This window comes from Bufo gargarizans, chromosome 3, assembly GCF_014858855.1.
Source record: "Bufo gargarizans isolate SCDJY-AF-19 chromosome 3, ASM1485885v1, whole genome shotgun sequence".
Taxonomy (NCBI): Eukaryota; Metazoa; Chordata; class Amphibia; order Anura; family Bufonidae; genus Bufo; species Bufo gargarizans.
This window is the reverse complement of record NC_058082.1, coordinates 527,542,650-527,570,564: the sequence shown is the minus strand read 5'-3', so window position 1 is coordinate 527,570,564 and position 27,915 is coordinate 527,542,650. Positions and strand designations below refer to the sequence as shown.

Here is a 27,915-nt window from a genome sequence, read left to right as displayed (position 1 = left end):
ATTGCACCTACGATTAAAACATTCAAAAATAACTCCAAAAAAAAGGATAAACAATGGCTATGTTTTGAGGGTTTTTTCAGATGCAGAACTTGTCCAAACTGCAAAATAACAAACTTTCAAAGAAAGACAGTTAAAGTATCCTCAACCAGTAATAAATATGTGTATGAAATCAAAACTTTTCTGACATGTAACAGTAAAAATATAATATACCTGTTAACTTGTCCTTGCAGAAAGCAATATATTGGCCGTACAAAAAGGTGCCTTAAGACAAGGATTTCAGAGCATATAGCAAATATCCGTAAAAGCTATGAAAATCACACTGTCTCAAGGCATTTTAAGCTATGTCATAATAGCGATCCAACAGGTCTCACCTACGCAGCTCTAACAATGGTGACACCAGAGTGGAGGGGGGGGGGGAGATTTGATAAAAAATATGTCAAGGGTGGAATCCAAGTTTATATTTGACTTTGGTTCCCTAGTCCCACAAGGACTCAACGCTGACTGGGAACTTTTTGGCTTCTTGTGATCCCAAGACCCTTGAAATTTTCTCCCCCTCCCTCAAAATATTGTCTAATAAGTATAGGAATAAAGAAACTAGTGATGTGGTCGTTTTTATGTATATATATATATATACATGCACATGTATATTTTTACATTTATTTCACATCTTTTACATTTTTATATATTTTAAGTATTATATTGTAATTGAAATCATGTGGCATACGATTTACTTTACATTTAAATAGCAGTGGAACATAAAACGCAATCTATTACAAAAAAACGCAGCAAAAACCAGACCATAGGAATCGCATAAGGGAAAACGCATATACTGATTTCATTGGACAAATCCAGTTTTCCACATTTTGGCACGACGAAATCCTGTCCGGATCTTGCTTCTTTCCAAGATTTCATATAAAAGGATGTGGGGAAGCTCTTCAGGGTTACCACTGAGGAAGGGGTCATTCAAAGAACCCCGAAACGCGTATGGTTTAATACCCTGTACCGGCATGCTGGAAAAATAGCTCCCCTGGACTTCCAAGAATTCATCAGCTGTGACTAAGAGCGACGAACACCGGAGGAATCCTAATAAAACCACGGACATTGCTTCGGTGAGTAGGATATCCAGGTGACACCGCGCTCACAGCGAATTTCCACAGATCCGGACGTAGGAGAAAGAAAGACTACTGGCCAGGTAAAACTTAGCAACAGAGTTGCTCAAATCGGTGGGACGCCACCGCTGTGCAAATTCAGTATTATCGAAACCAAAGAAGCGCTTATAAGACTTTGCTACCAATTACGGTTTTTTCCTGCATTTTCCTTGTTTTCTGAACCCAACGACTTCAGTATTTACAAGCCACATATGCCCAATGCTGCTTTATATCAATTAATGCATATGTCTATTGCTGCTATCTAGTGCACATGTCCTATATTGCTGCTATTACGGTTTAAAGTGTTTTATAATGTTTTATTAGTGAATTTTATTGGTGAATTTTATTGTTATATTTTACTGTTATTGTGGGAATAAATATCCCTATCAATTTACTCCATACTTGAGTGCCTGGTTTATCCTATATCATTTTTTATCGTAACAACCAACGATTTATACAGGAAAATCATGACGATTAACAAGGTTGCCCAAACTTTCGCATCCCACTGTACACTACAGAGCTGTAGATTAAAAAAATTCTAATATTAAGTATTCCTATACAGTAGAAGTCTCCTATTTTTTAATTTTTTTTTAAAAAGTAACTGGAGATGCAGCTCTATTGTGCAAAGAAAAATTGGGGGTCAGAGTCAGTACATCCAGTGCGCAGGTGCGCATTGCCATGGCTGAAAGCACAAAGGCAAAAAAAAATATACAATGCAACAGCACTTTGCAAACCAAATAGAGTACAATAATGCCAAAATGATAAAAAGTATTCTGGTGCAAATGCTACGCTAAAAAATATGAGATGCTTGGCAAATCATTTTGTACAAAATTATTTGGGCCCGTCTGCCAAACGTCAAGTCGATCTCATTAAGATGGGAACCTAACACTAAATACCACATTAACTGGTGCCATACTGGCCTCCAATACATTCAGGGAATTTTGGCACCATAAGAGGCATAATATAATGTGGGCTCGGCATGCATGTGGAACCTGCATTCCCTGAATGTATTGGACGCCAGTATGGCATTTATTGTTAGGTTCCCGTTTTACTGAGATCGCCTTGACGGTCACCGTAACTAGCTGTGGGTTTCTACTGTTTGAAACAGCAGAGATCCGCCAGCCATTAAGCCGGCTACACGTGCAGCAAAGGTGTTAAAACATGTTTTTCTAAAAAAAAAAAAACATTTGCTTTTGTGTTGCATTCTAAAAGCCTTAGCTGTTTAACTTTTCCATTCACAGAGCTGAATTTTTTATTTTTTTGGATGAGTTGAAATTTTGATTGGTAGCATTTTGGAATTTATAGAATTTTTGGATAACTTTTTCAGTTTTTTTGTGTGTGGGATCAAGAAAAAACAGCTATTCTGCTTTTTTATTTTAACTTTTTACTGCATTCGTCATGTGCGATAAATAAGCCATGATAATGCTAAGCACACCTACAAACATAACTTTTGATTATGCAAATGAACTGGTAAGTGCCCAGAAAGTACGGTACTCTGGTTCTCCTGCGTAAACCCTGAAACCCTTTACCATGATTTACAGCTCAATCATTCAGCTAGGTCACTATTCTTCGACACTGAAATGTTGTGCATGAGCTGCACGGGCTTGGCACATGCGTGGTGCTCGCCATGCTGTGGACTATATATGTGAGGTCTTTCCTCTCAGCAGGTGCATGCATCGGGCCTAAATGTTTTTTAATCTTTGGAGAAATTACCAAATTTTTGGTAATTCAATACCAAATTCAATACCAAATTTTTGTGGTATGTGATTTGGATTTGCTTCCTTTAACTTTCATTGCAGATGTCCCAGCAAATTTTATCTATCTTAACCAAATGGCTGCTGCTGAATATTCGTTATTGGTTCAACCATTGTTTAGTCTTCTCAGATTATAGAATTTAGCAGCAGCCATACTCTACTAAGCTGCAATGAATTTCATAGGTCAAAGCTGTAACTACAACTCCAGCTTTTAGGATCATTAATACACAAGGCATCGCTTTAGACCCATTGATTTCATGAGACATATAATTTTACGTGAATGCCTAGGGGAACACCGTTTACACCCATAACACTGACGACACAACTTAAAGGCTATGTACACCTTTGAAGGCAATTTTTTTTATTATTGCATTGTACTTATTTTGAGCTAAAAATCATTTTTTTTCAATTGGTCTTTATTAACAATATGGAGTAATTTTTCTGTACAGAACTGACATGCTCTACTAGCTGTGGATTTTTTTAGTCTTTTCCGTCACCTGAGGAACAGTTTTTATCTTACTGAGCTTAAATAAGTGTTTATGACATCTCAGTCATTTAGAGAGAAGGGTAATTAGATGACCGGCACAAAGTGAAAGTGAAAGTACCAGTCACACAGTTAGGGTACTTTCACACTTGTGTTTTTCTTTTCCGGCATAGAGTTCCGTCACAGGAGCTCTATACCGGAAAATAACTGATCAGTTTTATCCCCATGCATTCTGAATGGAGAGTAATCCGTTCAGTTTGCATCAGGATGTCTTCAGTTCAGTCGTTTTGACTGAACAGGCAAAAGTGAAAACCGCAGCATGCTATGGTTTTATCTCCGGCGAAAAAAACTGAAGACTTGCCTGAATGCCGGAGCCGGCATTTTTTCCCATAGGAATGTATTAGGGCCGGAAAGACCCCGGAAAGACGGATCCGGCATTTCAATGCATTTTTTCGACTGATCAGGCATTTTTAAGACTGATCAGGATCCTGATCAGTCTTACTAATGCCATCAGTTAGCATACATTTTGCCTGATCAGACAGGCAGTTCCGGCGACGGAACTGCTTGCCGGATCTCTCTGCTGCAAGTGTGAAAGTAGCCTTAGAAAAACAGTCAACCCTTTGGTACAGAATGGCTCAATATTTTTAATAAAGGCCAATGGAAAATATGATTTTTAGCCAAAAATAAGTTACCTGCAATAATAAAAAACATTTGTCTCCAAAGGTGTACATAGCCTTCAAATGTGGACGAAACTAGTACAGACAACACAGAGCAGGGGGCTGTTTAAAAACCAATATACAGAAGACACTGGGTTGATGAGTGTCCAAGACTGGCAAATGGATTGTACAGTGTGCCAGTATTAATACATTTTCCTCATCTCATATACGTACTGTAGTTGGTTTGCACTTGCAATTTCATTAAATATCTACCATATGTACTTACTGTATCTGTTTTGTAGTTCTGTGGTTCATCAAAATAATTTTTGGGCTGTGGAATGCGAGGAAAGAATAGCGTGGATATCCTAGAAGAATGCAAAGACATCAAATGTTACTTGTACTATTATTATGCTGATTCTCGCTAATGGAATTAGGTTGGTTTTCGTTGTATGACCTCTCTTATAGCAAATGTTCCATTGCATAAGAAAACATTTCGGGACTTTTATTACTGTCATAGGAATGACATTGAAATGCATTCATGAAACTGAAAATTCATGAACTGCAGCAGGAAGATTTTTCTTTATAATTTTAATGTTTTTTTCTGGATTAAGATTTTGATGACCTATCCTTAGGATTATCAGATCAGTGAGGGCATGATACCTGGGTCCTCAAGATCAGCTAATTGTGGGAAATGCGACCTGACAAAACTAAAACAGTGACCCACTTTTACTAATGTGAGTGCATCTAGATTCTAGCATAACTTGGGTCAAAGATTGGCCAACTTGGGGCATCTAGGTATAGAGAATGTTTCTTAACCTAGCCTTAAAAGAGGTGCAGCCTTAAAGGGCATTTGTCAGCAGATTTGTATGTATGAAATTGGCTGACCTGTTGCATGTGCGCTTGGCAGCTGAAGGCATCTGTGTTGGTCCCATGTTGATATGTGCCCATGATTTTAAATATATGCAAATGAGCCTCTAGGGGGAGTTGCCATTACTCCTAGAGGCTCTGCTCTACACTTTTATTGACAGGGCTAGGCAGCGAAAACATCATCTTACCTGGCTCTGCCAGTCAAAGTAGAGAGGGTGCAGCATTTGCAGAGTGAGCAGAGCATCTAGGTGTAATGGCAGCATCCCATTTTCTACTACAGCCTCACTTGCATATAACAATAACAAAAAAAAAAAAATTCTCAGCAATGTGGGCACTTATGAACATGGGACCAACACAGATGCCTTCGGCTGCCAAGCATGCATGCAACAGGTCAGCTAGTTTCATAGGTAAAAATCTGCTGATAGACACCCTTTAAGAAGGAAAATTTTGTGACAAAATGTCACCACAATTCTGGCAAAATTCTGTCTTAAATTAAGCCAACCAATAGTTGGTATATAATTAGACAAAAGTGTTTAATCATGCGCCAAATTCATTATCCAGCCAGAACTACTGTGATAAATCTGGCACATGCCTAGACAGCCTGTGTAAGTTGACGCCATCTATAGGATTAGTAAATCTGCCCCTGTGTATGTAACCAGAAGTAGACAGCTCCATATACTCTAAAGAGACCCTGCTGAGTTACTGCAGCTCAGCTCCCATTCAGCTTTATGTGCGGATACTCCTCTCCATGAGTGGACACTGTGGGGCTTGTAGCAGCTGTACTTGCGACCATGGATTTGGACATCAGTTTTAATAGTTTTATTTTTGCTCCATCATTTACTTCTTTTATTGTTATAAATAAAAATGTTACCTTTTGTACTGAATGCTTATAATGATTGTAAGCAAGATTATTAGACAAGAAAGTCCCAATAATATAATCAGGATTATAAAGTCAGTTTTGTCAGATTGCTCTTGGGGTACATCTAGAAAAAAGGAAAAGGGAGGCTATTATAAATTACAAATTTGAACATGTATATTTTTTTTCAACCATGTGTGTAGTTACTATAGATATAAGCCATTAGAATTTCCCCCTCTGTCTTCACTTATGTTTGTCTTGCTATAGGTCAGTTTGTCAATCCAAGCAGAAGGTCCCCTTGGAGAACAAGCAGAGTACTCATCAAACAATCTTTGTGATCATATGGAGAACTATTATCACAGCAACACCTATCTCTAAATCATTGTCCTGCCCCAATCAGTACCAAAGGTTATGTGGAAGCTAAGTGTGATTAGTACAGCAGACATAACTTTTGGCTTATTAATTGAGTTACCCACTGCTCGACAAGTCATTAATCCCTCTATTACTCTACCCTGGTCCACCAGGGAGACAAGCTTTAATCAATTCACTACCATAGACCACCCAGAAGCAGATAGTAAACCATCCACTAGCCTAGACCACCAGGAAAACACACGTCTAACCCCCCACTACTATAGTAATAATAACCGCTTTACTACTCCAGATCACCAGAGAAGCAGGCGGTAACCCAATACCACTAGTACAGACTGTCAGAGAAAGAGCCATTAAAGCGGTTGTGCCAAGTTTGCATGGTATACCCTATCCACAGCACAGGGAATAACTACCTGGGAAAGGACTACTTCAATCCCCACCATTCCCAAGGAAGGGGGTCTTGTTTCCCTAATATGATGAAGTAGCTGGTTGGGCATACTCCGTTCTGTTCCATTCATTTTCTATGGGACCGCTGGAAAGAGACGAGTACTGTACTTAGCTATCTCCGGCAGTCACGTAGAGAATGAATTGAATGGTAAGGTACATGTCCGACCTGCCTCTCCATCAAATCAGGGGGAATGGAACCCCAATTCTTAGAACCAGTGGGGGTGCTGGCAATTGGACACCCAGCGATCAGTTATCCCCTAGGGGATAAATTGCAAACTTGGCAAAACCCACCAAATCTAAGGCTAGTTTCACCCTAGCGGCAGCCTTCTCAAGCAGGCTGTTCCGGCGGGTGAACAGCCTGCCAGATCTGGGCTGTCGTGCTATGACATGAAAACCACGACAAGAAGCAGAAGAGGCAGTAAGTCCATCCTTTGTACACTGAACTATTTTTATTGATTCAGCAACATTCAGGATCATGCAGTGTTTCAACCTCTTATAATGGCTGGGTGTTTCTCAAGCAGAGACAAGACCATTATAAGGGTCAAAACATTTCATTTTCCTACGTTTGTTGAATTAATAAATGTTATTAGATGATGGATGCTGCCTGCTGTTCTGCTTCTTGGAATGACTAGTGGTGGTGAGGACCATCAGACTTTGGAATACATGCATCCTGACTCTCCACAGTGGTTTGGTACTGTCCTACACACCTTTGTTAGTACAACCTAGATGGAAAAGGAAGTAAGTAGTAGCTAATATACTACTCTAGATCACTAAGAAATCATATTTGAAGCTCTCCACTACCTACGGACAGTTTTCCAAGTGCCAAGTACCCACTACTCAAATTACGTCAAAGCAATTTGATTGCATATTGTGCTGCCTGTTGCAAGGATATCATGACTCAATACTCACCCCTTGTTTTGTCCCCTGCTTTTTCCAACGCTGTGTTTTGGTCATCCTGCTGTTAATGTGATCTTATTGGCTGCATCTGTAACACTCCGTGCACCCAGGTCACTGCTTCAGCCAAACACTGGCCTCAGCAGTACACGGGACGTCACTGCTGAGTTCAGTGATTAGATGCACTGGTGACCTGTGTGCATGCACCGCTGCAGCCAGGAAAACAGACAGCAGCGGTGAGGACTTAAGCACAGGACTGGAAAAAGAAGGGGAATAAAGGCTTGAATGTGCATTCTTTTGTTAATTTAGACCATTTACAGGGGCTGCCCGGGTTTTTATTTAACTCAGACAACCCCTTTAACTGAGTGACTGGGTCATTCATGCACTGTCTGCAGGTATAGGCTGACAACACATACATGTTTTTTTAAAGTTGCAACAGTGTCAAAAGTAGGAACAAATTATGGAACAACAGTCAAGTACATTTATAGTTCTATTGCTTAGACCTGAAGTTTAGAAAAATTAAAAATGATCTAGCTGAAATCAATTCTTTATGTGTGTGCAGAAGGGGGGGGGGGGGGGCTTAATGTTCACCTTATTAGAAACAGACCTGGTCTATTACATGTAAAACCTGTACAGGAAATTAATATTTAACTGAAAATATGGTTATTGGTGCCCAAAACACTTTGATGTGCATGTGGAGCAAAGGCTAGTGCAGCATGATGCAGTAAGGAGGTTAGAAGTGGTGGTTGTGGCCCTGAGAAGGGTAGTGGTACTCTCAGTTCCTGATGGCAATCACCACCCTAGTGTTCCCTAGGACACCATAGTGTGACTAGATGGCACACCCTCTCTTCCCTTGGGCCACACTTTGGTATTGGAGCTCCTGCCTGGTGGTAGTTGGAGTGCCCTTGATGGTGAACAGTTGGAAGGCGTGCAAGACAGCAGCGCAGATGCAGTGGTCAGAGAATGCATGCTGGAGTTAACCATGTCCATTGGTTGTACTGAATAAAATTTTTCTTTACTGAACTTATGATAGGAATAGTAGTCACACAAAGAACAGCAAAAGGCACAGTTCTAAAGTACATGACTGTGCAGTCTTTCTCCCGATAGCTTTGTATCATCAGCAGTAATGATGGAGGTAGTAGTACTCCCTGACTCACTATCTCTAAAGACACTTTGCAGTCTCTCCAAAATGACCAGATTCTTATTAACACCTTCTGCAATTCCCGAGCTGAGGGGTACAAAATTTAAAATATGATGTCCAGTCCATTGCAAACCGTGGTAGGAGCGGGAGACAATAGTCCTTCCCACAGCAGTAAAGTCTCTTATGGCTTAAATGAGTGAATACCCTACTGACATTACCTTTCACGGCCTAAATGGTTCAGGGCTTTCTACAAAGGATGGTATCTTTCTTTCAGGTGTACTCTGTTAGTAGAGTTGCTCCTTTGACAATATTAACTGTCTGTTTCCCATACGTTGCTGTTAGGATCGCACAGTGTATAAAGTAGTGAATGCTTCAACAGTACATCACAACATTTAACTTGAAAACATTAAATTAACCCTTTTGGCAATAATTAACTCATTGCAGTAGTCCTCTGGGGTACTGTACCAGCTTGTCTGGCCTAATGCCAATATTAATCAGTTAATATTGGCTATGATTAAAGGAAACCTGTCACCATGATTTTGCGCATAGAGCTGGGGACATGGGCTGCTAGATGGCCACTAGCACATCTGCAGTACCCAGGTCCCATAGCTCTCTGCGCTTTTATTGTGTTAAAAAAAACGTTTTGAGTGATATGCAAATGACCTGATATGAGTCCTGTAGCCGGAGATGAGTCAAGCGGAAAGGAGCCCAGCACCGCCCCGCGTCCTCCGAATCTCCTCCTTGCTGGCTGACGTCACAGAGCTGGAGCGCCAAAATCTCGCGATGCGCGAGCTAGCGCATGCGCAGTGTCGGCATCATGTTCATTCCCTGGGCTGGCATCAGCACAGGGAACGAACTACGCATGCGCTAGCTCGCCTATCGTGAGATTTCGGCGCTCCAGCTCTGTGACGTCAGCCAGCAAGGAGGAGATTCGGAGGACGCGGGGCGGTGCTGGGCTCCTTTCCGCTTGACTCATCTCTGGCAACAGGACTCATATCAGGTAATTTGCATATCACTCAAAAAGTTTTTTTAACACAATAAAAGCGCAGAGAGCTATGGGACCTGGGTACTGCAGATGTGCTAGTGGCCATCTAGCAGCCCATGTCCCCAGCTCTATGCGCAAAATCATGGTGACAGGTTTCCTTTAAGAGGTCTCAGAATGCACAGTGTATGGCAGCTTCTTGTGTATGGGTCTCTAGGTCTATGCCTATGCCTATGGGTCTGGTGCCTATGCTGGCCCTTGTTTAGCAGCAAAAGCACCTACAGTGGGCACTAAAACATCAGAACTGGACACATAGAGCTATAGAAAAAGGCTTGCTCTGATTAATCATGGTTTCTTATACAATATGAGGATGGCCAAGTGTGTGATTATCATTTACCTGGGGAGAAGATGGTATATGCCAGCAGAGTAATTTTCTAGTAGTAAACCCTGGATTCTGTCATCCATGTGGATGTTTACTTTCACGGCAATGATATTGCCAAACAGCAGTGAGCAGGTTAATACTCCCTACAACACTGCAAACATTGTTCATGAATGGTTTGAGGAACATGACAAAGAGTTCAATTTGTTGATTTAGCCTCCAAACATCCCAGGTATCAATCCAGTCCAGCAAGTATGGGAAATGATGAAAAATCAAATCCTACCCATGTAGGCCCCACATCGCAATTTACAGATCTTTAATGTTACGGCCAGTCAGTGTATACTGGATAATCTAATCACATGTAAATCCATGGACAATTTCTTAAAAATGGACCAAATGCAAAGTATGCTTGTGTAAAATTCACATATTATCACAGAAAAATTCAAGGGAGCACAGGGGTGTAGAGGTGACTGTCATTTTGGGATGAAAACAAAAGATCCCTTATTTTCCTAGTGATCTGAGAAATTTGTGGTTAGCCGAGGCAGCATTTCCAATGTGTTGAGAGGGACCAGGAAGAAGTGACCAGCGGGACACAGAGACGCTGGAATGGAGGGATTGGTGGAGGTAAGAATGACTTTTTTAAATTCTATTCTTTAAAAAGAAATTACCGACTGGACAGCCTATTTGAGTCCAATTTTTCGGGCTCCAATCCACTGAAGATAAACTAATGCATCTGTAATCCACTCAGGACCTGTCAAAGATCTATCAGTAGTCTGCATTGAGATCTACCGGCTGCCTATCTAAGCCTCAGACTGCTTTTAGCCACCATTTGCAGCCTTTCCTAGAAAATGAAGCCCTTGCTTCTAATCTATACTGTGCAGAGTAGTGGAATCTATTTACAGTGTGGCTTTTATATGTTGTAAGCTTACCGCATGATATCTCTCCACTCCACTGACCCCAGTTTGTATTCATTCCACAAGTGTGGTCTCCTCTTGCTCTTATTCGGATCAAACATTCCTTGTCCAAGTTTGATATGGAAAATGGACTGCTTACATCATCAATTAACTTCTAAAGTAGACACATACATTATACATTAATATCTTAATATACATGGCTGGTCTCTAGAATACATGCTAGTAGGTTTAAAGGTTTATACCCATCACAATAAAATGCCATCCCTTTCTTATCTGTTTGGGTTCAACTGATGGGATCTCTACCAATACAGAGGTGAATACAGCTGGATTTCAGTTTCTCTGCACGGCAGGTGGTCGAGACCATTGTGTAGAGAGATGCATCATTACACCAGCATTGTAGCCCTTTTAATCTCAGGATTAGTGGGGGCAGGGGCGGATTGGTCATAGACCCTACAGGGCGACCCAAGCCCTCCTAATGATCTGATTCTCTCCTATGCACCTGTTCAGCAACTGCAGGTGCCCTCCTGAATTCAACTGCATCAATGTCAGGACAGTGATACAGTTCAATACTGTGACACAGGTGGTAGTATTTGGTATTTGGCTCAGCTGGGGCTGTATATTGCTCTGCACTATGGTATTGCTGACCCTGCCTACTTCTTTAGTCCCTGCCTACATATGTTATCCCTGACTAATTATGTTGCCTTGCCTTCTGTCAACATGGGGCCACTTTACAGTTTTTTTCCAGGGCCACTTTTAGTTTTCAGTCCGCCTCTGAGTGAGGGTCCCAGTAGTCGGACCCCCACCAATCAGAAAGTGATAGAATATTGTAGTGACAGGCCATCACTTTCTTTGAAAGGAATAACACCCGGGACCCCAGCCATGCGAGCGCAGTCTTCCCTTCATCGCAGGTGTGTAATTACAAGCTGCCCCATTCACTTCAATGGGACGGCTCTGTGGTATACACTTGAATAGGAAGGAGCCCTCCCATTGAAGTGAATGGGGCGGCTTGTAATTATACCTGCTAACCACTGTGATGTTGCCAGCTAGCAGGTAAACAATGAAGGGAAGGCTGCTCTCACATAGATCGCAACCTTCTCCTCTCGACAGCCAGGACCCCCGCCGATCTAATATTGATGACCTAACTTACCAGAAAACAACTTTAAGTCAGAGCTAACATGCCTAAAATGAAGGGTGCACCTCCAATGAGGCGAGGTGAGGCGATTGCCTCAGGCAGCACAAGGTAGGGACAAGTAGGTGGCAGCAGAAAGGCCTTGGACAGTGAGTGCTTTCATTGTGAAAGCGTTTATCTCTGCATATTCAACTGTATCGCTATATTAACCAGTATGTTTTGTAGCACTATATGTAATGTTTTCCAAGGATGCCTTTAACAGTAGGGCTGGCGGGAAGAGGTTAGGTTGAGAAATTGGCATTGGGGCGTCTTTCAGTTTTTGCCTCAGGCAGCAGAAGGCTGAGATGCACCCCCTGCTTAAAATGGTTATCCAAGAACATAGCATATAAAAGACAAATTAGAACTCGGAGAGCACAGTGGCAATAAGAACTAGTGTAATGGACTCCATACATACCTATTTGCTGTGGAAAAAAGTTCAAGAAGGAGTGTGGCACCTGGAAGATCTATGCGATGTATGTGACCCTCAACGCTCAGATTGAAGATGGCCTCCCCAGTGTGTGGGAAGTGAGGTAAGCAGAGGGGAAGGTGAGAGGGGACTTGAGATGTAGTTCAGTTATTCCATGTTAATCGTTCATGTAGATCTGACTAGATATCTCTTGCTGTATTTGTTCTTATATCTATTTCAGATTCCTTCTAATGTTTGAAAAAGGTCAATTTGTGACCAACACGTCACACTTATTTTTGCTTTGAGTAATTTACAATAACTATATCAAGAATTGTGTCATCCTCCTAGTGTTGCAGTCTAAAGCAGAACGGGGAAGTAGTAGTCTAGGACCGGACTATGTTGTATCAGGGTCCATGTGAATGATGTCACACATGAGTGTCTGTCTACTTTTAATTTGAGTAGAACAGAAGAGAAATAAAAAATCATTTTTTAACTGTACTTTACAGTCAAGTCAAGGGCACTTTAATGTGGTTTTATAGGATTAGAAAAACTGGGCCCCTGTCTTCCAAAAACAGCACCACACCTGCCCACAGGTTGTGTTTGGTGTTACAGCTCAGAGCCATTGCATTCAGTTGACCTGAGTTCCAATGCCATACATATTTCAATGACAGATGTGGCATCTACTCTAGACAACCCCTTTAAATAGTCAAGATACAATAGCAATAATACTACAAAATACTAGTGCAAAGTTATTTCAAAATAGTATTCCATGGAATAGGATTAGAGTAGACAGAATTCCAGTTTCAGTACCTATGCTACTTTGTTACCCGAGCATGCATAGGACATAGAGCCATGATACAATGCCATTGGTCCTTTCTCTAGACAGCTTATTTATTTTCCCACAAATACCTGTAATTTTTATGCTCCTGACTCCTGACAACTGTTTTGAACTGAATATAATTTTAATAATGCTTTATTTTGTATGGTAAAAATTTAGGAGAGAAGTTGCTCAGACGTGATGCTTTTATGATATGATGCTTTAATATGATGTTATCCAACAAAAAACATTCTAAATTTTTCTAGATCTGAATACTTTCGTATTTGCATGCAATTAAAAGTTTAGTATAGTCACTGAATTATTCAATATAATGTATCTGTATAGCGCCACCTGCTGTTTGTTCTTTTCCTTAGTTGTCCATCTACATTTCTGAAGTGGACGGACTTGCTCAGTTTTATCCTTCAACTGCAGTGGCTGTATATACTGTTACAAGCTGTTACAGCGAGAGACCTGCAGCAAAAATCACATGCCCCCTGTCAAAGGACACACCCTCTAAGCTGTGACAGGTAGAGAGCTATAGCAGAAAGGACACACACCCTAAGCTGTCAGCCTGAGCAGAGTCTAGCAGAGCAATTGGAGCAATGAATGAGGAGAACTCTGGACCTATGTGAGGTACCGCACTGGTTCTAGCTTCGTTAGACAGAGATTCTTATGTACTATATGATATCTAATTACATTTTTTTCAAATTAACCCTTTAATAGGGCTCTCCTGGCTTTTATTATTGATGACCTATGGTCACCAATATCAGATCGGCGGGGGTCTGACACCTGGCAACCCCGCCGCTTAGCTGCACAAGGAGAGGACGCGCAGTGCACATGTGCCGTCTCCCGCCTCTCTTCCTGTCCGCTGCTACTGTCTAAGGCAAAGACCATAGACAGCAGCAACGGACAGGAAGACAGACAGCACGTACGCATTGATTGCGCTGTCTCCTCATACAGCTAAACTGCGGGGGTGCCAGGTGTTGGACCCCTCCTATCTGATATTGATGACCTATCACGAGGATAGGTCATCAATATTAAAAGCCCAGACAACCCCTTTAATGTTGATTTCAAGATGTCAGAGGTTTTTTTCTTTTTGTTAAACAATTGAGGCATAAGGATGGGCCAAATGCTGAAAGATCCATAAATTTCCCTTATCTTTAATCATACACAATCACATCTGTTTTCAGTTCTGCATTGTATTTCCCCCAGAATATACGTAGTCTAGATACTTGAAAATCAGAAATAAGAGACGAACTGAAACAACTCCTTTCGGTTTTGGTAACACTGTGATGACATCAATATAGAAGCACCATACGGTAGAAAGCCATAGGATTCTGGAAAGGCATTTCAGTGTAGGGAACTAACATTTCTGGTTAATGTAATTGTTACTCTATGTAGTATTGTAGTTTATAGAAACAGAGGGCATGTACAGTACAGTAGTGGTAAACATATATGGATGAAACAGAGAATTATTGAACTAATGTGATAAATATTGATAGCCCTTAGTGTCTGTGCATAAGAACGACAAGACAGAAGATAATGTGCACTGAAACAAAAAAAATGGAAAAGAGTACCTCTTTGAACAGTATGTAGGCACTGGTATGAACTGTATGTTTTGAAGAACTAAGATGGAAGATGAAGCATCACCATTTATGAGAGGAAATTCAATCAAAAAGTTTTATCCAGCTAAGGCTAGTTTCACACTAGCATCCAGCATAGCTGGATACTTCTTTTGCCTCCCGGAGCCCATTAATTAGTGGGGGTCTAGACAGTTTTGGTCCAGCCGAATCCCGACAGAAATGGTGGAAACAGGCCAGATCCCTGCTGGGTCCCATTATAGTCAAAAGGGTCTGGAATTTTTCCGGTGCCAACAAGCTATGCCGGATACGATGAACTTCAGTGCACTTTTCCTCTGCTGGAACAGCCAACTGGATAGTTTTGATGCTAGTTTGAAACGTGTCTAAGCTAATTAGGTGTGAAAGTTCTCTTAATGGTAGATAGGGGTGTAGCTAAAGGGATACAGAGGTAGCAGTCATAACTGGGGCCTGGTGTCCACATAAAAAATGCCAGTACCGTTGATGGCACATGGTACTGTAGGTCAGAGCAAAGTTACAAATTGAGTTCAGATACTTCAAGTTACACCTCTGTTGCTAAGTTTGCATATTCTGGTCTATAGGATGCAGTATTAAAATGGGTAGCCCAGTACTTAGTTTGTTAGAATGGCCTTAAAAAGTAATAAACACTTTTCTGAACGAGAAATATGCCCAGGACAGTCATTAATACTCCGCCTTCACTCCGTTTGGCAGGACACAATGAATACAGGAGAAATGTAACTTTGTCATGTTACTTTCCGTTTTATATTAAACAGGTTGTCCAGACTGAGTGGTCCCACAAAGCCACTCTAAGTACACAGAACATAACTGTAGTAGAAAGTTTTTAATATACTTACCATGCTGAATTTACGCGGATCAGCCTCCGGCAATATGGTCCTGTGGCCACTGGACATCAGTGGCCCAAAATTCCTCTCCATGGCACATGCATTCACTTCATTTGCGCATGTGCCAAAGAGAGGAATGGTCCTGGCGCCATCCACAGCGGAAGTGATGTCCTGTCCATAGACCAGGCCAGAAACCTGGTAAAGGACACAACATCAGCAGAAGCTGGATTTTCAGAAGAGAAGCATCATGTGACCAGCCTCGCAGGAGGCCGATCCATTACAAACTCTCCTACAGATTTGTTCTGTGTTATTAAGGTAGCTTTGTGAGACCCCTTGGATTCCAGAAAACCCCTTTAACATTCATTGACACTTACAATGGACTCTTCTGTTGATTGATGCTCTATTGATGTTCTAACTGCATCTGTTTAATGACCCCTAAAATGGACTAGATTTTCAAGTTTGGCCAAAAGGTAGGTGAGACAACTGCCTAGGGTGAACTTACCTCAGCCAATTTATTTTAATAACTGCTTCCCCGTTCCTATTTTTTATATGAACCCAACAGACAGAGCTTCTTTGATTTGACAGTCGTAATAGCTCAATATTGGAATCTGAATTAAGGAATTGGGTACAAAACTTTTGTACCACTATGGATTGCATGCTTTTACACCGGGCTACCGTTAATTAGATGCTATGCCACCAAATGTGCCAAGAATTATATGCCATCATTAAAAGACAAGTAAATATTTAGTATTGACAGACTCTATCCAATATGCAGTAGTGGATGTTATAAAATATACTGTATGTAATTGTATACGGTAATTGATGTGATGTTCACAGTATGTGCTGATTCTTAGATGCTGGCTGTGGATTTTGCTAAATGTCTTAGATATGTGATATATTTAACCTTTCACACAAACCTTAAAGGTAATCTGTCACCAGGTTTATGCTCCGCTACGGTATATGAGGGCAGTATACAAACACAGACACTACTGACACAATAAAATTATCAATTATACGCATAAGCTGAGTGATGTATGAAGCAGGAGTTCTTAGTATTTATGAGCTGTGGGCTCCTGCTGCCTTTCCACCAGGGGTGGACTGGCCATAGACTCCAAGCCCTCCTCACTGCCATAGGCTGAGTACATAATGATCTGATGCTTTCTGTTAATGTTGGGAGCATCAGATACTTATGTACCTGATCGGCAACTTCCGGTGTCCTCCTAATTTGTATCACCATCCTCAGGACAGTCATTCAATTGGTTCTCTGCCCAACTGTTCACCCTCATAGGCCAAAAAGTGCAGGGACGTAGGGGTCTCATACCACAGGAGTATACTACTGGGGACACTATAGGGGTTATTACTATGGCAGCCCAGGCAGCATGCGGTAAGGCAGGGTTGTTGCCGTGGCTCTCATCTTACCTCCTAAGCTCTTGCTCCATATCTTAGAGACAACTGGAGGAGGACAAAATGTGGCAGCTATTGATGGCCACCACAGAATGGCAACTTATGGGGCAGTATTTTATGCTGCACTGTGGTATTTGGTGCTGCTATGGTATTTTATTGTGTGCTTTACTATGGTATTGCTGACCCTGCCTTCTTGTGTTGTCTCCATCATTTTGTGAGATCCTGCCTTCTTTCAATCTGGACTTGCCTATGACATGGGAGTTTTTTTCCCAGTCCTACCATTGATTGACAGATTTCTCCCTATTACTGTTCGTAGGCAAAAAAGCTGCCAATTAGCGGCGGGTGGGCAGTTTATGAATACAGAGGACTCCTGAGCTTGTGCATATTACTGGACTCCTGGTTTAATTAATGTTCAGCTGTTCCTGATATACAGCAATTTTATGAAAACTACACAACATTAACTAAGTGGCCCACCACTGAGCTCAGGGTGCCTGTCACCACTTTATACTTTCTTTCAGACAGGGCAGCAAAATTTGGTGCCATATTCCCTTTAAAGTACCATGACATATAAGCATAGAACAAACGTATGGACCTACAGTACAAGAAAGCAAATTAGTTATGCAACCTTTATACTGCATGTTTACTAGAGAAAACTGTCGGCATTACCCTGACGGTTGATCCACCAACTGGCAAATTTCTTCTTATGGAATCTGATTTGAATATGGATCATAAAACTCTGAGGCTAAAGCGCATTCTATTCATGTTCCATACCAGTTTAGCTCAGAAGTTGGTCCCTAACATTACATCATCTGAAAACCCAGTACAAATATAGGAGCTCTGGACAACCATTCTGTGTAATACCTTGTTGTTTTCCATTTGGTAATTAAAACATGACTGAGAAACAGCATACTGTGTATGGGGACGTGTCCAGCTCCATATAACATTTTCTTTAGAATATCCCACTGTGAGGTTGTTTGGTGGACTGAAAATTTCTTAAAAAATAAAATGAAAGGTTATAAAGAATCGACACAGTCTTATACAAATAAAGCTTAATCATTGTATAATGGAACATTCTATAATTTTCTAATATATTTCAGTTTTGTTTAATTTTTAAGATTTCTGTTGTCAGTAATACCCAGGGTTTGTTTGTAGTCCGTTACCATGGAAACGTATTGAGCTGTAAATATACAAAAATAGGAAATATTTGGGACTATTTGCAAAGCTGCATTGGAACCATAACAAATATTAGCCATTTCCTTTAAGCCTCATGCACACGTCCGTGAAACACGGAGCGTGTGATACCGGCCTGGATTTCTCCTGGATTTCACGAACGTGTGCATGAGGCTTTAAGAAGGATCCAGGATTTTCTTTAATTCTCTGCCCCCATTCAGTGTTACCTGTGTGCCTATACTTACCTACTCTCCATTGCTTCTTTCCAAGTCATGGACTGTCTTCACTGGACTGCCAGTCCCCATCTGTCGACTTCTGCATGGACGGGGTCATATGTGCCCCTACAGCGTATGGCTGGCCTCAGAGTGGACATGTCTCCGAGGGCCACTACTGGGTCACGCGACAGTTGGGAAAAGTCAAGCTTTGGTTACGTAAAACCCGAAAATTGCTTTAATTGTTCCTTAAAATAGTTTAGGTTACATCCACTCATAAAAGAAATTCTGCAGATATTCTGTCCAGATTTGTGGGTTGGAAAATTCACATTATAATAAGGTAGAAACTGCAGAAAATTATCTGCATGTAAATTGATATTTGGTGGGCATATTGCCGTGTGGTTTCACAGCAGATGATCTCATAATGGAAAATCAAGAACCTGTAGCTTTTTTTTTGGGCATCTAAATGTTTTTTTCACCACAGAGAATAGTGTGGCATACATTTGAATGAATACCATTTTAGGGTGTTTAAGTGTATACCCCAGATAGAAAGTCCAGCAGAGGGGTCATAATTCAATGCTAAAATACTACGCTACTGCAGATATTCCATACATATGCGTGGGATACAGATCATTGACAGATTTAATATGATTCTGGTTTGGGATCCACTATGAAATCTGTGTTAAATCATTGTTGTGTGACATTTCTGTGGAAATCTACAGTACAGACAAAGTACCACATTGCGTTTGAAGATAAAGTACCACATTGCTGTTTTACATCACCGTTCAGCCTTTCCGTTCTCCTGCTCCGTTTAGGAGCAGGAGAACAGAAAGGACGGATTCGGCACATAACTGAGCCGAACGGAGCCTAAGGACCCCATAGACTATAATAGGGTCCATTAGGTTTCCGCTCAGAAGATGATTTTGGAGCGGAGACAAAAGCTGTGTGCACAGGAATTTTGTCTCCTCTTCAAAAATCTTCCTCTGAGAGGAAACCTAACGGACCCCATTATAGTCTATGGGGTCCTTAGGCTCTGTTCGGCTCAGTTATGTGCCAAATCTGTCCTTTCCTAAACAAAGCAGGAGAACATTGAGGCTGAACGTTGATGTGAACAAAGCCTTAAAGTCAATATGGAAAACTATGGTCAGTGTAAAATAAAATGTACTATTTTTATAGTGTAAATGCTATGGATTTTTATGTGCAATCCTGTGCTCAGAAAATCTGCAGTGTATTATGATATCAGCCATGTGCAGCGAGCTCCTGAGGAGCCAATGCAGAGGATGGGAGTGGTAGTGGCCCTGATGAGATTGTTGTGTTGCGTGTGCTCCCTGGGGATCGGTGCAATGAAAATGTGGTTTGAAGAATCCCTTTGATGGATTCAATACACAGTTTTGGCAAGCTTTAACTTTTCCAATGGCTTTTTTGTGTTATGGGGGTTGTCCAGGTTCAGAGCTGAACCCGGACATATCCCTGTTTTCACCCAGGCAGTCCCTCTGATATGAACTTTGGAGCATTTCATGCTACGATGCTCTCCTTTACCTTGTGCTGAATAACACTGGGCAGAGGCTTTTTGTTTGGAGATCTGGTGACGTACTGAGCTCTCCATGGGTAAAGCTAGACGGAGGCTTCCGTTTAGCAGTGAGCCCAGTGACATCACTAATCGGTGGGCTTTAGTGCTGCCCTAGCCTGTCAAATAGCTAGGGCAGCGCTATAGCCCGCTCATCGGTGCTGGTGACATCACCGGGAACTCTGCTCCGATGCTCATACCAGGGGAGCTGCCGGTGTGAAAATGGGGATATCTCTGGCTCTGAACCCGGACAACCCCTTTAAGTATCAGATTTGGTGCAACTGTGTATTTAACGTTAGTATTAAGTTAGCTTTTGTGACATCTGTGCCACTGGTATGTCAACCATACTGGCGTCTAACAGTTGTACCACATGTACTACCCCGATAACAGCCCTGCTGGAGTGTGATTCAGTGTCATTACAAGTATAGTCTACTATACCTTTTTCTGCAAGTTTGAACGTATCTTTTAACACATGATTTTCAGAACCTTTCCTATTCAAAATGATGGTAACTTCCTTAAAATAATGCACAGTTAAATTATGAAATGTGCAGCTGCCCGTCCTCATTTCCAGATCATTTACGTATTGCTGGCAGTTTATGATGGTTGCGTCTTGCCTGGAGCAAAAAATATATTCCACAAGTTTAATCAGAGAAGTTTATGATATACCGTAAATCAGGGATACCCAACCTGCGGTCCTCCAGCTGTTGTAAATCTACAACTCCTGCCATGCTCTGCTGTAGACTGATAACTGTAGGTTGTCTGGGCATGCTGGGAGTTGTAGTTCTGCACGGCCGCAGGTTGGGCATCCCTGCCGTAAATACTGATACAAATGATCTGATACTTACTCTAAAGAAAGGTTGTGCTCAGTTTTATATTGTAGATTTTTACCATAGCTCCATGTACATTTCATAGAGGATACATTATATACAATGCACTCAATATTTTCTGCCATCTGATTTCTTCCTGTGAAACAACCACAATATGTTATAAGAAAAAGTAAAGCAGTAAGCCACATTTCTGATAGATTTGCCATGTTTTAATATTTTACTGTATAAGAATGGTTGGTCTAATACATAGGTGGTGCATCAAACAAGATCATTGTTTGACCATTCAGTTAAAGGGGTTCTGCAGTTTGTTTAAACTGATGATCTATCCTCTGGATAGATCATCAGCATCTGATCAGCGTGGGTACGACACCCGAGACCCCTGCCCATCAGCTGTTTGAGAAGGCAGCGGTGCTCCAGGAGCGCCGCGGCCTTCTCACTGTTTACCGCAGGCCCAGTGATGTCACGACTTGTATCAACTGGCCTGGGCGGGGCTAAGCTCTGTTCACTTGAATTTAGACCCTTTGCTATGACAATTAAAATTTAGCTCTCATTTCTCTAAACAATCTTTGAGGTGTTTCTACATCTTGATTGGAGTCGACCTGTGGTAAATTCAGTTGGTTAGACATGATATGGAAAGACACCCCCTATCTATAAAAGACCTCAAAGCTGAGAATACAGAGACCAAAAACCAAGCCATGAGGAGGAGGAAAGAACTTCCCCTAATGCTCAGACAGGATTGTGTGGAAGTAAAGATCTTGAGAAGGGTACAAAATAAATCTGCTGCTCTGAAAGTTCCCAAAAGCACAGTGGCCTCCATAATTCTCAAACAGAAGAAGTTTGGAACAACTAGGATGCTTCCTCGAGCTAGTCATCCCACCAAACTAGATGAGAAGGGCCTTGGCAAAAGAGGTGACAAAGAAGTCTCACTGAGCTCCAAAGATCCTGAGTGCAGATGGGAGAAACTTCCAGAAGGTCAAGCATCACTGCAACACTCTACCAACCAGGGATTTATAGGCAGAATGGCCAGAAAGAATCCTCTCCTCAGTAATATATGCTCGAAACCTCACCTGGAGTTTGCAGAAAAGCACCTAAAATACTCTTAGACTGTGAGAAACAAGATGTTCTGGTCTGATGAAACCAAAATTGAACTTTTTGTCCTCAATTCTAATCGTATTGTATGGAGGAAACCAGGAACTCCTTATCACCTCCCCAATAGCATCCCTAACATGGTTGTGGCTGCATCATGCTGTGGAAGTTTTTTTTTTTTTTTTTTTGTGGCTGGGGCAAGAAGACTGGCCAGAGTTGGGGGAACATTGAATGGAGCAAAGTACAGAGATATCTCTAATAATAAAATCCATGTGTGAGTGCGCTGTGTGCATGTGTGTGTCACCAGTTCTGCACTGGGCATGTGCAGCACTGCGTCCAATCAGGACACATCGCTGCACACTGACACAGCATTACTCACAAGTTTCCCTGCAGGGTGTCACCCTATAGGGTTTCCAGAGCTCCACCACTTCTGAGACAGTTCCCCCGCTGCCCTCCACTCCTGAGACAGTTCCCCCACCACCGTCCAGCCAGTGCGCATGTGCCACTTTCACCGCACAGACTTCTGGGAATTGAAATCCTGGTGAGTGGCGGCAGAGGAGATGCGCACATGCGCAGTAGTAAGGCGTGCCTGCATCACCCACACTGCCCAGACAAGCGCGCTAAAGAAGCTGCCTGTACTGCCCACACAGTATTAAGATTGTCAGCACTGCCCACAGACGGCACAGGTCGGACTGCCCCATTTTAGTGCTATTTCTGTGCCACAAAGCCCACACAAGCAAGCCGAAGAAGCCGCCTGTACCGCCCACACAGTATTAACATTGTCAGCACTGCCCACAGATGCCGCAGGTATGACTGCCTCCATTTTCATTTTTGTGCCATTTCTGTTAGTCAGTCATCACTGAGAGAAGCCCCTGTGAGCAGTCTGCCATTACAGTTTGTTAGTCATCAATGAGAGGAACCCCTGTCAGCTGTCAGCCATTTCTGTTTGCCAGTCATCAGTCACAGCACTATAGCCCAGAGAGGAGCCCCTGTCAGCAGTCTGCCATTTCTGTTCGTCAGACATCAGTCACAGCACTATAACCCATATAGAGAGGAGCCCCTGTCAGCAATCTGACCTACCAGTCGCTACCAGCAGTCTCAGGACCAGCAGTCAGCGCCAGTCGTCCAGCCACCAGTTACAGTGCCAGCTGTGTTAGCCACCAGTCCGTATCAACAGTCTCAGCCACCAGTCACAGTAGCACCAGTCAGTGACAGCAATCTCAGCTACAGCCATAGTGCAAACAGTCTCAGCCGCAGCCAGCACTCTCAGCCACAGCCAGCAGTCAGTACCAACAGTCTGCGCCACAGTCAACAGTCTCGGCCACAGCCACCAGTATCAGCCACCAGTCAGTGCCAGCAGTCTCAGCCACCTGCCGCAGTCAGCAGTCTCAGCCACAGCCAGCAGTCAGTTCCAGCAGGCTTAGCTACAAGCCACAGCCAGCAGTCTCAGCCACAGTCAGCAGTCTCGGCCTCCAGGCACCAGTCTCAGCCATCAGTCAGTGCCATCAGTCTTAGCCAAAGCCTCCAGTTAGCTCAAGCATTCTCAGCCACAAGTCAGTGACAGCAATCTCAGCTACAGCCAGCAGTAGTGCAAACAGTCCCAGCCGCAACCAGCTTTCTCAGCTACAGCCAGCAGTCAGTACCAACAGTCTGCAAAACAGCCAAAAGTCTCGGCCACAGCCACCAGGCAGTGCCAGCAGTCTCAGCCACCTGCGGCAGACAGCAGTTTCAGTGCCAGCAGTCTCAGCTACAAGCCACAGTCAGCAGTCACAGCCATCAGTCAGTGCCAGAAGTCTTAGCCACAGCCTCCAGTCAGTTCAAGCAGTCTCAGCCACCAGTCAGTGACAGCAATCTTAGCTACAGTCAGCAGTAAGGCAAACAGTCTCAGCCGCAGTCAGCACTCTCAGCCACAGCCAGCACCACATCCAACAGTCTCGGCCACAGGCACCAGTCTCAGCCACCAGTCAGTGCCAGCAGTCTCAGCCACCAGACACAACCAGCAGTCTCAGCCACAGCCAGCACTCAGTGCCATCAGTCTCAGCTACAAGCCACCAGACGCAGTCAGCAGTCTCAGCCACAGGAAGCACTCAGTGCCAGCAGTCTCAGCCACCAGACACAACCAGCAGTCTCAGCCACAGCCAGCACTCAGTGCCATCAGTCTCAGCTACAAGCCACCAGACGCAGTCAGCAGTCTCAGCCACCAGTCAGTGTCAGCAATCTCAGCCACAGCAAGCAGTCAGTGCCAGTGAGGCATATTCCCGTAACATGTAAGCCAGTATTACAGTAAGAGAAAATATTAGAAAAGCACAAACCTATATTATTGGGACTATCTACTAACAACATGCCATCCAAAAAAAGGACAAGTCAAGTAGGACAAAAGACACAGACAATCAAATCCTACATAAGCAACTTCTCCTGGAGAAACGGTCAGCTCAGCAAGAAAACATAAAAAAAAGCTGAAAAACAAAGAAAAAAAAAAGAGGAAATAGATCAATTGAAGAAAAAGAAAATGAGTGTCACAAAAACGCTGAAAGACAAAGACTCAGAAGAGCAAATAGATCTATAAAAGAACTGGAAAATCAGCGTAAAAAGAAAGGCAGGATAACAGATCTTCAATCAGCCACAATACATTTGTCAACAGCCACACAGGAGAGGATAAATTATATTAGACAAAGACAAAAATGTAAGAGACATGCTGAAAGAGAAAAGGCTAGGAGAGCAAGTCTTACACCAGAAGAACGACAATTACAATGTTTGTGGCATGCACAATTACAGAGACTGGCCCGGAGTAAATGAATGGAAAATAAGGAATCTAGGGCCACAATAGAAAGAATGGCACTGATAAATGATTTAGTTAATATTAATGAGGGTAACATTATACCCCACACATGTGGAGATTTAAATCAGATATGCAATTTTTGGCAAGCAAAACATTTTGAAGGATATAGACCATCTGACCAAAAATTTCCACAGTGTTGCTCAAAAGGAAAAGTAAATCTTTAACCAATTCGAACAAATCCTTTTATACAACAGCTCATGACGGGTCAGCATCATTACAGCAAAAATGTCATGCTAAATATAAGGTCAATAAATAGTGCTCTAGCATTTGCATTGATGGGAGCTAACATTAGTCCGCCTTCTGGCTATGGGCCATACTGTTCTCGAATCCATGGGTAGATTTGTGACAGAGCAGGAACACTGCATCCTCAACAGGGTGAAAATGGACAGTTTGTACAATTCGACATTTTAGATCCCGCTGAAGCTGCTGAGCAAAGAATGCAAAATTCTGCCAACTCAGGAATAAATTCTGAGCTTATGCAAATATTAAGTACATTTATGGCACAATTCAATCATTTTGCTGAGGCCTGCAAATTGTTGTACCAAGTTGAAAAAGAATATGAAGAGGATGCAGCAAAAAACGGCAATGTGTCCATCACAATAGTACAAGATCGCAAAAATGACCAAAGGCACTATAATGCACCAAAATATAATGAGGTTGCTTTTATTTTTCAAAATGATGATGGAGAACCACCACTTGAAAGAGATCTTCTTATACACTGCAAACTAAGTGAAGATTATACAAATAAACCCCCCCACAAATAATTAGTGTATTTTATCCTAATTTGGAACCCATGGTTTATCCATTGTTATTACCCTATGGGGATCAAAGCTGGGGAATTGACATTCCATTGGAAAACAGACCATAAGCTTTATTAAATTTACCAAACAAGTCACATAATCCTAGCGTTAGAGTCACTCAAATGCAATACTACGGTTACCGTCTTTCCATTAGAGAGGATTTTAACCCATTCTTAAATGTAGGCCGCCTTACACAGCAATATATAGTTGATGCAGATGTAAAAACAGAAGCCACAGACTCAATTATATATGTGAAAATCAGCTTAAATTGCGCGTTGAAAAATACTCTGGACTAATGGATCATTTACTTAATGTCATTTTGACTTCTTCATTTGCAGGGACCCCCAGAAACATGCAACAGAATTATAAAGATGCTGTGGCAATTGTCAGAAAATATGGAAACTAGATCTTTTTATTAGAATGACATGCAATCCCAAATGGGAAGAGATTGTACATAACCTACAACATGGACAAACTGTTGATGAACAACCACATTTAGTTGCAAGAGTATTTCACCTAAAACTTAAAGCTCTAATTGATGACATCAGTAAAAAACATATTTTTGGAGTCCCAAAAGCAATGGTCTATGTGCTAGAATTTCAAAAGAGAGGTTTACCACATGCTCACATACTTCTCATTCTTAAAGAAAGCTGTAAACCAAAAAAATGAAGAACTGATAGATAAAATTGTCTCTGCTGAAATCCCTAACATAGAAACCACCCCTCGCTTACATGCAATTGCAACAAAGCAAATGATTCACGGACCATGTGGAGCACTCAATCCTAATTCTCCATGTATGACAAATGACAAATGCTGTAAGGATTTTCCGAAGGAATTTCAACAAAAACTATTGCTAACAGAAATGGCTATCCAAAGTACAAGAGAAGAAATACAGGCCAAACTATAATTCTTAACGGAAAGAAAATTGATAACTCTTGGGTTGTACCATATAATCCTTACTTAGCGTTGAAGTACAATTGCCACATTAATGTGGAAGTTTGCACATCAGTGAACAGTGTCATATCCCTTTTTAAATATGTGTACAAAGGTCATGGTTGTGCAAATATTGTCATTCAAGAACAAGGTAATTTGAATCATGATGAAATAAAGACCTTTATTAATTTAATGTATGTCAGTGCTCCAGAAGCAGCATGGCGTTTGCATGGGTTTGAAATGCATTATCAATCCCATACCATCCACAGATTAGCGGCGCATCTGCCTGAAGAACAATCAGTTTTTTTCAACCCAAATAACATTACCACAGCGGTACAGAGGGCCTTAAACCGTGATACTCAATTGGCAGCTTGGTTCAAATTGAATCAACAAAAAGAGGAAGCAAAAAATATAATATTATATTCTGACATTCCTTTGCACTATGTGTTTGACTCTCAAAATTGTTGGAAATTGCGTCAATGTGGTGCAGAAAAATTATTGGACAAATGTATTCTGTCAATTTAACATCAGATACAGAGCATTACTGTCTGCGTATACTATTGCTGCAGGTGGTTGGTGCAGTACCCTTTGAAGATCTGAGGACATTACATGGAAATGTATATCCCACTTTCCAAGAGGCTACATGGAAGATGCTGTCCACATCGCAATGGCTAAACAACTTAGGGAATTATTTGCACATATCTGTGTTTTTGCATCATTACTAAATATGAATGCCCTTTTTCTAAAATATGCTCAATATCTCATTGAAGATTTAGTTCATAAACATAGACACAATGATGATTGCACAATATGTCGTAAGATCGCAATTACAGAAATAGCCAACATTCTGGTACTACATGGCAAAACCTGTGAAGATTTTGGATTGCCTTCCATAATGCCAAATACTGATCAACTTTGGAATATGTATGACAGAGAATTACAAAAATGCACAGGTGAAGAAATGGAGAAAACATTAAACAGAGAACAAAAAACTGCTTTAGAAAAAAATTGTCTGCAAGCAAAAATGACACCTTTGCAACCATTGTTTTTTTGGGATGGTCCAGGAGGTAGTGGTAAACCGTATCTTTACAAAACTCTTCTCAGCACAGTTCATGGAGAAGGTAACATTGCACTCCCTGTAGCCTCAACAGGTATAGCAGCCAATCTTCTTGAGGGTGGAAGAACATACCACTCTCAGTTCAAATTAACTCAATATCAAATATGCGTCTCAATTTCATTTGGGATGTGTACGATTGCCCCATCTATTGCTTTTACAGTGGTCGACAAACTGCTAAAATAAATAATGGATAACCACAAACCCTTTGGAGGAAGATCTTTGGCAAACACTTCCAGTG

The 27,915-nt window shown here is 41.8% G+C and overlaps 1 protein-coding gene across 3 annotated transcripts in view; it reads right to left on the bottom strand.

Moving 5' to 3' along the window:
* LOC122930546 (interleukin-5 receptor subunit alpha-like) overlaps positions 1–27,915 on the bottom strand; it is a 59,414-nt gene that overhangs the window by 7,105 nt on the left and 24,394 nt on the right. For all 3 annotated transcript variants that reach the window (XM_044284018.1, XM_044284016.1, XM_044284017.1), the window contains 6 exons: positions 20,921–21,038; positions 20,514–20,689; positions 17,988–18,118; positions 10,907–11,045; positions 5,781–5,892; positions 4,329–4,407 (listed from right to left, as the gene is read on the bottom strand). In XM_044284018.1, the coding sequence (XP_044139953.1) occupies positions 4,329–4,407; positions 5,781–5,892; positions 10,907–11,045; positions 17,988–18,118; positions 20,514–20,689; positions 20,921–21,038 (755 nt within the window). The remainder of the gene's footprint in view (positions 1–4,328; positions 4,408–5,780; positions 5,893–10,906; positions 11,046–17,987; positions 18,119–20,513; positions 20,690–20,920; positions 21,039–27,915) is intronic.